This window comes from Festucalex cinctus, chromosome 1, assembly GCF_051991245.1.
Source record: "Festucalex cinctus isolate MCC-2025b chromosome 1, RoL_Fcin_1.0, whole genome shotgun sequence".
Lineage (NCBI taxonomy): Eukaryota > Metazoa > Chordata > Actinopteri > Syngnathiformes > Syngnathidae > Festucalex > Festucalex cinctus.
The window spans coordinates 10,913,165-10,925,288 of NC_135411.1; the positions used below are offsets into that span (position 1 = coordinate 10,913,165).

The following is a 12,124-nucleotide window of genomic DNA, read 5'->3' on the forward strand; positions in this document are numbered from 1 at the left end:
CGCCCCCATTTAGCACCGCTCTAAAAAATACAATTGATAAGTATACTTGTCAAAGGCAGTGAATGAGTTAAGAAAAAAAAAATGTCAGTGCAGGAACCGCCTTGATGTTAAACCTTCGGTCTGAGATGCTCCTTATTGATATGGCGGTGTCAACCTGATAAGAGGAAAGTAGCACATTTTGCAAATCATTGACAGGCCGTTTGGGTTATCACACATTGCGCACTGCACTCATTGTAGCAGATGGGCCAAATGGGATTAATGGGCTTAAGATTCCATGCAAGCCGGTTGTGCGTGTTGCGCACTTGCCACCAAGTCAGTTCCATGAGCACTTCTGCTCTTACCAGTTCGACCAGTCGCTTTAGTGAGCGACTTTTCTCACATGACAATAAATCTACCTTGTTTACCTTGTGCGAGAGGAATGGCAACCACATACACATAACTCACTCCTCATTCTCTTTGGAAGCCGTAATAAAGGAATACAGGTAAAACCGTACGCAACATACAGGTAGCCTACATGCTCTCTTTTTTTTTTTGACTGATTTTTTTTCTTACAGTGCATAAAAAATCACCATTCAAAGATGGTACAAACGGTTGAACAGCAAAATAACATTAAGTGCAAAAACTAATTTTGTACTAAAAAAACAAAAAAAATTTCAACTCACTCAAATTTTTTATTTTAAAATATATTTGTCCTGCATACCATTCAAAAGCCACAAAAAAATATTAGGCGGACTCGGGTTGTAGTGTGTAATTGCAACTAAACCATGTCTGCCATCTAGTGGCGAATGGTGATATTACACTTTAAAACTACAGTTTGTTATGTTCTGAGGTTGGATCCCAAAAACGCAGACACAAATAAGACCTTAACTATTTATTCACATCAAGAGGCATGAAACAAACTTGACGAGACGAGAAACAACGAGATTTGCACAGAAGAACAGAGGTAATAATCCGACAAAACACACACTTCTCACTCAGACAGGTTTATAAAAAGACAATCGATCTGATTGGTTGTGGCTAGACATGTGGGTAACAGGACTGACATGGAATTATCTGACTGGCTGTTGACTAAATAAAGAGATCACATAGCTTCTGACATCACATAGCGTATTACCAGTTGAAACTAGATGCCTGTTACATCAGTTCAGAACAGACACTTGACCTCACGGTCATGACCCAAACATAACCCTTGCATTACCCTAGTCATGACAGTACCCCCCCTCAAAGGACGCCTCCTGGCGAACCACTAGGTTTAAACATAACCCTTACATGACCCTAGTCATTACAGTAAGCATAACTCTTACATGACCCGAGTCACGACAGTAAGCATAACATAACCCTTACATGACCCAAGTCATGACAGTAAGCATAACCCTTGCATGACCCTAGTCATGACAGTAAGCATTACCCTTGCATGACCCTAGTCATGACAGTAAGCATTACCCTTGCATTGCCCTAGTCACGACAGTAAGCATACCATAACCCTTGCATGACCCTAGTCATGACAGTAAGCATAACCCTTGCATGGCTCTAGTCATGACAGTAAGCATACCATAACCCTTACATGACCTTAGTCATGACAGTAAGCATAACCCTTGCATGACCCTAGTCATGACAGTAAGCATAACCCTTGCATGACCCTAGTCATGACAGTAAGCATAACCCTTGCATGAGCCTAGTCAAGACAGTAAGCATAACCCTTGCATGACCCTAGTCATGACAGTAAGCATAACCCTTGCATGACCCTAGTCATGACAGTAAGCATAACCCTTGCATGACCCTAGTCATGACAGTAAGCATAACCCTTGCATGACCCTAATCATGACAGTAAGCATACCATAACCCTTACATGACCTTAGTCATGACAGTAAGCATAACCCTTGCATGACCCTAGTCATGACAGTAAGCATAACCCTTGCATGACCCTAGTCATGACAGTAAGCATAACCCTTGCATGACCCTAGTCATGACAGTAAGCATAACCCTTGCATGACCCTAGTCATGACACAGTTGATCCTTGCATACTAACAGTAAACATAGCTAGAGTGGCAATAGATGTGAATGCTTGCTTATCCATGTGTTTCCTATTATTATACTTTATGAGGAACATTTATGTGCAGTATTCTGAGGCTTTTTTTTTAAAGCAGAGAGTTGTTGACGTTGACGACGTGGTGGCCTTGAGAGAGCAAAAAGCAAAAAAATGTGGGCGGAGGCCGTGCTCCTCTCCAGATGTTCGGTCTCGCTGTGTTCTTCTTGCAACACAACATTGTGTGTGCGTGTGCGCGTGGGGACATAAAACCAGCCTTTCAAATGGCTCGCAGAAGTGCACAAAGCAGCTTTGTGATTTCCGCGGCATTTTATTAGGGACATCATGCCTCAGTTAACAAAAGCTGTTCAGGGACACTGGCTCACAATTCACAACTATTTTTTTTTTATCATTTACCATTTCAACAGGAAATATAGTAATAATTAAGCCACTGACAACTAACGTGAGGGGGATTAATTTTTATCATTGAGGAGAGAGTTCAAATTTCATGGCTGCAATGAAAAGTACCGTGTATAATAAAAGACTGCCATCTATATGTCAAAAGTGGAAGTGAACCTTCATTTCTACTCGTATAAGAAAGAAATGTCAAAAAAAAAGTTTGACAACTCTATTCGTAAATGACTAAGTTTATTCCAGTTATCGTAAAACCTTATTTTACTGTACAAGCCAGATTTTAAGTCACATTTTCACATTTGAAACAAGAATAAAACTCACAAAAAAAGCTATGAAGCAAATGCGTTGCCATTTTAAAATATTTATTCACGTTGCAGGAGATCTTTTAAATCAAATTTTATTGTCAACTGTCACACAAGTGTAAAAATATTAATACAATTCAATAAAACTGATTGAGGTCTCATACGACCATTTTTTTTTGGTGAATGGATCATCAAGGTTGCACAAATTTTTTATTTATATTCTGCCCAGCAACAAATGACCAGTAAAAATCATTTATGTTACCCCGCATTCGTTGGGTCCCTTGATAGGTCTAAATCTATTATAAAAATGACATGAACCACAAGGATACAATTTCCTCTAAAATGCTTAACTTGACATGGAAACAGCATGACACCTTTTTTTTTTTTTTTTTTTTTTTTTAAATAGAATATTTACTAATTCTATCTGACATTGCCACTGTACAGCACAAAAATATTGTCCGGACAGCTTGGATCTTGAAAAATGATGGAGCAACCACCACCTCACCTCTCTATGACAGTCGACGTAGGTGAAGAAAATATTTAGGCTAAATCAATGTGAATAACCTTTATTATCATGAATATAGACTGTATGAATTAATATTGATCTTTTATTGGCTTACATAATCACATAGCAGCAAAAATGTTGGCCAAAATGTAACAGGATGGGGTTTTTTTTGTGATCAAATGTTTTTACTTACATTTTCTTTTTTGTAAACAGTGGAATAAACCATGGAAAACAGATAGCACAAACATACATACAGCATACAAACATACACATAACACCTCTGCTACAACAAGAAAAATATTAAATTTGACAATTTCTCCAGGAATAGGAAAAATTGTTCACGAATACTGTCCAGTAGTATAAATAATAACCGTCTAAGAAATAACAATAGGATCTCCATATGCACAGCGTTTCTCGATGCCCAAGTTGAACCAGTTGCCTTTGCCACCTTTAAAGGCACTGGTGACTATTCTGGCCCAGCCACGTTCTCCCTGGGAGATAAGAATAGACAGCAATTTAATCTGGGTGGACTTGGAAGTCCAAATTCCACCTAAAACTAAGAAAAGTAGTTCCAAACATTAAATAATTTAGGCCCCAAAACCAGGAGGCAAAAGAGACAAAAAGGGAAGTCTGCCATTTTGGTTCAGATGCATATTTTGTGGTCTACAAAACAATCATTTGCCTTCGTAACATAAATCTTCAAGGCAACGTCGTCTACCATTAGTAGAGTCTCAAGAAGCCATACCTAAAAAGACACAGAAAAGTCTACCATTTTGTTTTAATTACTCAGGGTGCTTTAGCCAGTTTCACTTTGCAACATTTAATTTTGATAAGTCTGTCAATCAAAAGTACGTGCAGTGTGCGTGCGTGACACCCACCCAAAATTCTCCCCAAGAGTTCCTGACGATCCAAAACTCTGTGCCATCATCCGCGACGCCCCAGCCGGCCACGGACACGATGTGATTGGGCAGCGAAAGGGGGTGAAACTCTGAGAAGATGCCCCCCGAGTAGCCCTCCAGGCCCTTGGTGGCCATCAGGGAACAACTAGAATTAAAAAAAAATAAAAAATAAATCACGTTTTCAACTCTTTGTCGCCCCCATCTGGTAAATCATCACTTGCGGTTACCTGATGGGCCCGTTGGTGTAAATCTCCGCTTTCATGTGGTCTCTCCCGGACACTCTGCCGTAATCGTCCACTTTCCACACGGTGTAGTTCCTCACCACGTCGCATGATGTCGCTGAGGCGCACGAGCCACACTGGTTGAAAAGCTCGCACTCTGCCAGGTGGTGGTGGTGGAGGGTTGGGGACAAAAATCACGTGGGAAAAGATAGTAAAATACACAGGTGTTGAGCTAAAATGTGCCTAGACCGCCCCCTACTGGCAAGAGGAGGCGTGACATTAGTGTGAAACTTAGGAATGTAGATTTTTTCTTAAGTGTTGCACAAAAAAACAACAACAACAAAGAAATATGCACATAAATTAATCTTGAAACTAATTGAACCAAGGTTTCACAATTTTAAATAGTTTTCACCCAACAACTATTGGTCAAATTCCATCGTGTCCAACCGCTCAATTTTATTTGTATTTAAATTCTGCCCAGCAACAAATGACATGGACAGGGGAAAAAAGAAAAAAAGAAAAAAAGGTGTTGATTGACTTTATTTTATGTCTGGATGTCTAAAAACAGATGGGCCAAAAATAACCCAATATGGATCAAAAAGTGTACAACCCAACGTTGGGTCAAATAACATACCTAAGGTTTGTTTTGTGGGTTTTGACTCATTTGAGTTATTTTTGACCCAACTGCTTTTAGATTTATGAGTAACCCGGAAAAAAAGATTTAGACAGGAACTTCAGTCCACTTTTTGTATTCTTTTAATTTTTTTTACTCAACAAATTTTGGTCAAATTTTAATATTGATTAAATTCAGAGTTCTGCCTGGCAACAAGTGACTATTTAAAAAATAATCCACCAATATTAATCCTGAGATCTCAGGTGACGTACTCGCATCTCAGAAACAATTTTGTTTGTTTTTCCAAATGGTTCAACATTCCATGTTCTGTTGTATGTATTTTCTTGAAAATTTAGATGTGTATTTCTGCCTAGCAACAAGTGACCAGTCAACACAATGGGCTAATAGCCATGAGCGTACTTTGGTTTTTGGCTTGGTAGTTGTTGCAGGTCTCATCCGGGATGCCATGCTCATGAGCGTAGGCGTACACGCCAAGGTCGTCGCCACCGTAACACGATCCCGCCCGACCGCAGTCGATGACGTTCTGGACTGACAGGTACGCCAACGGCCATGCGCCCCCGCGCTTGATGTTGATGCGGTCTAGGGTGAGAGGGAGAAAAAGTTAACGAGTCCATCTCTTCGCGCGTCCGCCCCAGTGTCGCCACGGTTACCGGCGAGGGCGCTGGTGGCTCCCATAGCCCAGCAGGAGCCGCAGTACTGCGGGATGTGCTGGTTTCTGGTGACGCTCACGTAATTCTGCCCGTCCACGCTCCTCCAGTCCCACGAGTCGGGAAGGTCGGATGCATTTGTGTACTCGTAGGGTCGAGGCCGCGTCCTGAAAAAAAGGGATGATTATACAGTATATTGTGATGGTATGTATTTTAGTTTATTTTTGTATGAATGTTGGATTATTTCATCATTACATTTTTATTTTGTGTAATTATTGAAATTTTGTTTTATTATATTAAATACAATAATGTATTTCCAATTGTTGAATATTATGATTACGCAATATATTTTGATAGTTTTCATTAGTTTTTGTTTTTTGATTTCTTTAATTCTTTTGTGATTTTTAAAGAAAATATATCATGTTATTTTTATATAATTATTGTAATTTATCCTTATCCTTATCAATTTTTTGTTTCTACTTTATTACTTTTTCTTTTTGTTTTTCAAATAATACTTGAGGGTGGCACGGTGTGGGCGGCACGGTAGTCGAGTGGTTAGCACGTCGGCTTCCCAGTTCTGAGGTCTCCGGTTCGAGTCCAGGCTCGGACCTTCCTGGGTGGAGTTTGCACGTTCTCCCCGTGTCCGCGTGGGTCTTCTCCGGGTACTCCGGTCTCCTCCCACATTCCAAAGACATGCATGGCAGGTTAATTGGGCGCTCAGAATTGTCCCTAGGTGTGCGTGTGAGTGTGGATGGTTGTTCGTCTCTGTGTGCCCTGCGATTGGTTGGCAACCAGTCCAGGGTGTCCCCTGCCTACTGCCCAGAGCCAGCTGAGATAGGCGCCAGCAGCCCCCGTGACCCTTGTGAGGAATAAGCGGTCAAGACAATGGATGGATGGATGGGTGGCACGGTGTTCGAGTGGTTAGCACGTCTACCTCCCAGTTCTGAGGACTCCGGTTCGAGTCCAGGCTCCGGCCTTCCTGGGTGGAGTTTGCATGTTCTGCCCTTGCCCGCGTGGGTCTTCTACGGGTACTCCGGTCTCCTCCCACATTCCAAACACATGCATGGCAGATTAATTGGGCGCTCCGAATTGTGCCTAGGTGAGCGTGTGAGTGTGGATGGTTGTTTGTCTCTGTGTGCCCTGCGATTGGCTGGCAACCAGTCCAGAGTGTCCCCTGCCTACTGCCCAGAGCCAGCTGAGATAGGCGCCAGCACCCCCGGCGACCCTTGTGAGGAATAAGCGGTCAAGAAAATGGATGGATGGATGGATTTCCAATTGTTGAATATTATTATTACACAATACTGTATATTTTGATAGTTTTCATTAGTTTTTGTTTTTTGATTTCTTTAATCCTTTTGTGATTTTTAAAGAAAATATATCATGTTATTTTTAGATAATTATTGTAATTTATCCTATCAATTTATGGTTTTGTTTCTACTTTATTACTTTTTCTTTTTGTTTTTCAAATACTACTTGCTTTAATTTATTTTTTTTATTAATTTTTTATTTTTGTCAGTGTTTATTTGGCTCGTTATTATTTCACTCGCCAATCAGGAAGTGGCTCGTTAACGTATTATTATTATTTATTTATTTTTTATTTTTTTGACATTATGTAAAAGTCGGTAGGTAGTTTCCAAAGACAAACAACTGCCTGGCTTTTCAACACAGCAGCAAATGCTCACGCCATCGAACTCACCGGACAAAGGCTGGCCTGCTGTCGTTGATGGGTTTGTAACAAGGCTCGTTTAAAAGTTGAGCAGCGCTTTTGAAGGATAAAAACAACAACAAACAAAAACAATAACAGCAACGTAATAGTACAACCACGTAGGGCGCCATCTTGGAGTCCCCCTGTCATGTGACTAAGAGGAATTCTGGCGCCTCCTTGCGGCCAATAGGAGCACGACAGCAACAAATAATGACGTAAGACTCTTGAGGGGAACATTTTTGTTTGTTTGTTTTTGTAAAATTTGTTAACTGCTAGTGACGTTTTAGTGTGTTAACTGCTGATGAAGTTTTAGAAGTTAGGGTTCGCCCATAATAATGAGTCATCTCCGTCCATTAGTGAATTTGCTGCCTCAGCAGGAAACTTTTATTTGACTATTTAAACTTGGTTGCCTGCTCAAATTGCATTACACCTAATGCACCGCACAGGATGGGGTCTGCGGGTGCATGTATGCATGTACAAGTGTGTTTATGTTGTGTAGGGGTGCGTGTGTACGTGTGTGTGTGTATTCTTAATGATTAAAGGTGCAATGAAATTAGACGTGCATTTGGAAGCCACTACTCACCAACTGAAGTGATGATGCACCTCCACTTTGCTGCATTGACTTCATCCCCGTGGTGGTGGTGGTGATGATGATGGTGATGGTGACGATGATGATGATGATGATGATGATGATGATGATGATTGATGCAACTTTGTGCATTCTCTGCAATAAAGTCCCCTGCCTTCAAAATTAAATTTCAATGTTCGGTGCTTCTTTATGGAGCAAAATTTAGAAAATTCTAAAACATATGAATTGAAGTTATGAGAAATATTTGATTTTATTTTATGTTTTATTTTGTTACTTTTTAGGTTTATTTATTTATTTGTATTTATTTAGTTTTGTTCATTTTATTTATTCATGTTTTATTTAATATAGTTATATGATAAAAAATATTTTATTTTATTATTTTTCATTGGTCGTTTAGAATTTTTGAATTATTTAATTAAAAATAATTTTGGTTATTTTTATGTATCATTTTTTAATTAATTTGTTCTTTTAATTAATTAATTAATTAATTTTGTTCATTCATTCAACTTCATTCATTTTCACGTTTTATTTAATTAATTAACAACTTCTTAATTTATGTCTCTACTTTTTTTGGTCGATTTTGTTGTTAATTCATTCTTTAAAATATTTTATTGTTATTAATTTTGAACTTGAACCTCACAAGAAAAAAAAATACAATGCCTTACTTATTTAGTCCTGATTTATTTAATTGTTATATTTTCAAATTATTTTATTTTGCTACTTTTTTTGGTCAATCTTTTTTATAGTGTGATTCTTTTTTTTAATATGGTCAACTGAGTGCACTGACATAGTGCTTTACACGACACCATATGGTGCCCAAAGCGCTTTACAAAGCTTCACATTTAATAGTTTTTTGTTTTTTTTTCCCTGAAACTTGAAATGAAAAACACAAGCTGTAATTTTTTTTTAATTAAATTATTTTTCCTTTTTTTTGTGGTAATTTTGTTTTAATTATGTTTTGGTTCCTAAACCCCTCAAAGAAAAATACAAGTGATTTATTTTTGTTTTTGGTTTCATTTAATTTTAACATTTTATAAAATATGTTATTTTTTATAATTTTTAATTTTCAATGTATTTGTATTTCGTTTTTTGGTGATGAAATTTGAAAAGAAATATCTGCAAAGTAAGTGCTCTTTTTTTTTTTTTGGTATGAAAATGAGCGTTATAGGGCGTGCTATCCGCTACGCCGTCTATCCAGTACAGTGTGTGCATTAGGTGCCTTGTTTCCTTCCTACTGAGAACTAAGAAGCTCAATGAAGCTCAATGACAACAATAAACAAGTGGTTAAAAGCCATTACCCGGCCCGACATCATCAACTAACTGCTAACGTTCGCTCCATTTGTCCTGCCCTGTTCCGGCGTTAAGTGAAAAGAAAACATTACCAAGCGCCATATCCCGGCTCAGAGACAACCGCGACGCATCACGGCGGGCGTTCAGTTGCATTTGGTTAGGCCTCTTTCACGCTCGCATTGGCAGTTTAGTTTACTTCTTGCATATAAAATTTGAGTTTTTTTTTTTTTTTTGCAGGATCTCTGTTTGAAATGATTTTAGTTTGTGAACTACATATTAGGAGGCAGCTTTTTCTCACGATCCCTGTGTGAAATAGGCTGCAGTTCGCTTTTCATTTATAGACTATTACGCATTTATTTATTTATTTATTTATTTATTTATTTATTTATTTATTTATTTATTTATTTATTTATGTATTTACTTATTTATTTATTTATTTATCTATTTATTTGTTTGGATTCGAACCCGAGTCGTCAGAACTGGGAGGCGGACGTGCTAACCACTCGCTCACCCTGCCGCCCAAAATAGCATTAATTCACTTCTTAAATACATAATCTGAGATGTTTTTTGGCAGTATCTCTGTATGAAATTGATTTTAGTTTGTGGTCTACATGTTTGGATTTGTTGTTTTTTTTCCAGAATCTCGATGTAAAATTAACTTTAGTTTTCATCCCACATGTTCTGATATGTTGTTTTGTTTGCAGGATCGCTGCATGAAATTGGCTTTAGTTCACTTGTTATTTATATGTATGAGGTCTTTTTTGCAGGCTCTCTGAATGAAACTCGCTTTCATTTGCGATATACAGTACATGTTTGGATGTGGCTTTTTTTTTCTGGATCTCTTTGTGAAATAGGCTTTAGTTCACTTTTTAATCACAAGCTATGATTTTTTTTGCATCATCTCTGTGGGAAATTTGCTTTAGTTTGCATCTTACGTAGATGAAATTTGATCAGGAGCAGATTTTTTTGCAGGATTGCTGCGTGAAATAGGCTTTAGTTCACTCTGATGGATACGTTTTAATTTGCTTCTGCCTTCTATGCTCTGATGCAAATTTTTGGTAAGTTTTCTGCATGAAATTTGTTTCTCATTTACAGTACATGCTATGATGGGGATAAAATAAGTGCTCAGATATGACTTGCTGCATGATCTCTGTACGAAACTGGTGTTAGTTTGCATCCCACTTAAATGAGCTGATGTGTCTTTTTTTTTTTTTTGCAGGATCTCTGCGTGAAAGAGTACTGCCAATGATTTTGAGCCAGGATGCCAAGCCACGTTCACTGCTGAATCATCGGCAATGTTTTAACCAGTCGGGTCCATTTGGGAAGAGGTCAATAAGTCCCTCTTAAGCGCAGGATGAATAATGGATCAAAGGCAAACGTTGCCCTCAACATTGGCATCTATCAGCGAGGAATCGGACGTCCCGTCACAAATCACAGCCTGACGGCTTGACTCTATTGACTGCTGTGGCGGCGGCGGAAGGAAGGCGAGGCGGGATGGATCACAGTGGTGACGACAGTATCCAGCCCGTTTGGGCCAGACCCTCAAGCTGATGTTGTTGCGACATACAGCTCTCCACTAAGGCCCTTTGCTCCCATTATGCTTTGCAGAAACTGATAAATAATGTCATTTGAAAAGATCAAGGCACTAGCGCACTGCGGCTTCAATCAGGGCATTTGATCTACTGGAAATATTGATTACTATCATCTTAATGCTTTGTGAAGTATTAAAAAGTACATCAAATTATCCCAGTCATACTAATAAGGTCTTGAAATAATGGACATTCACTTGTACCTATTGTCATAATAATTCTTTTAGCAAGCTGATAGCATTAGTTCAACATATTTGTATTAAATTAGTACTCCTTCATACGTTACTAAGTAAACCTACTCCAGGTTCGGCCCCCTTGGATTCGCCTATTTGCAGATATTTTTATATATATATTTATATATATATATATATATATTTTTTTTTTTTAGAGTACAAGATAATAGCATTATGAGAGTGTGTTGTTATCATCCATCCATCCATCCATCCATCCATCTTCTTAACTGCTTACTCCTCACAAAGGGCGCTGTTATTATTCTTTTATAATTATGTAATATGTGAATTATTTCAATGAAAACATATTTTTAATAAAAAAAAAATGTTATTAACATAACTAGGGTGTACATTTTAAGTATGGTATTTTTTTTTAATCGTAAAATTATTTCCATGTATTTGAATAGTGAAAGAAAATTAAAAGAAAGAAACAGAAGGTGCTGTTATAATGGTTTTACAATAGCTTAATTTACTCATTATTTCATTACAAACGTATTTTGTCTCAAGTCATTTTTTGCATAGAAAATCTATTGAAAATTTTACAGCAGTAAAAGAAAAATTATGAAAAGTTGATGTGATAATGGATTAAGAATTATGTATTTTGAATTATTTCAGAACAAATAGATTTTCTTTTTTTTTGGTATGTTTATTGTTTAACAATGTTAAACAATTTTTTCCCCCCCTTCAAGCACAACAGTTTTTTTTTTTTTAAATTAGAGCAATAAAAGTCAATAAAATGATCAAGGTGTTGTTATATTTCTTTTATTATTATTAATTTGACTAATTATTTTACTGCAATCGTAACTGGATTTAAAAAGGAATATTATTCATATTCTCTTGACTCCAGTACAAGTGGATGCGCAGCTGCTTGTGCAGCCTCGTTTCAGACCGATAGACGGCGCTGTTTCTCTTTTTTGGAGAGCAGGTACGTCGTCAATTTTTGTGTGTGGGAATGTTTAATTACAGCGACACACCTTAAAACTTGTTTAAAACATTCTTAGCTAAGAATTAAAATACAAAATGCTAAGATATAATTGCAGGTAAATACAAAACAAGCTACGTGTTTAGTACGT

At 37.7% G+C, this 12,124-nt stretch overlaps 1 protein-coding gene across 2 annotated transcripts; it reads right to left on the reverse strand.

Annotated features, from left to right (window-relative positions):
• Window positions 1-3,292: 3,292 nt before the first annotated feature.
• On the reverse strand, window positions 3,293-7,523 carry LOC144015090 (cathepsin Z). Of its 2 annotated transcripts, none has more exons than XM_077515427.1 (6): window positions 7,345-7,523; window positions 5,652-5,815; window positions 5,401-5,580; window positions 4,374-4,524; window positions 4,126-4,291; window positions 3,293-3,738 (listed from the first exon to the last, which is right to left on the reverse strand). In XM_077515427.1, the coding sequence occupies exons 1-6, from the start codon at window positions 7,482-7,484 to the stop codon at window positions 3,622-3,624; spliced, it is 918 nt and encodes a 305-aa protein (XP_077371553.1). In that variant the 5' UTR covers window positions 7,485-7,523; the 3' UTR covers window positions 3,293-3,621. The 2 variants fall into 2 exon arrangements, with proteins under 2 accessions (XP_077371553.1, XP_077371564.1); XM_077515438.1 differs by lacking the exon at window positions 7,345-7,523 and adding an exon at window positions 6,583-7,333.
• Window positions 7,524-12,124: the final 4,601 nt, after the last annotated feature.

Excerpts from the sequence above, each read along its gene's own strand:
- LOC144015090 (XM_077515427.1), bottom strand. The coding sequence starts at position 7,484 with ATGGCGCCCTACGTGGTTGTACTATTACGTTGCTGTTATTGTTTTTGT. Across the intron at positions 5,581-5,651 it reads AGCCACCAGCGCCCTCGCCG|ACCGCATCAACATCAAGCGC; the intron begins GTAACCGTGGCG and ends CTCTCACCCTAG. Across the intron at positions 3,739-4,125 it reads ACTCTTGGGGAGAATTTTGG|GGAGAACGTGGCTGGGCCAG; the intron begins GTGGGTGTCACG and ends CTTATCTCCCAG.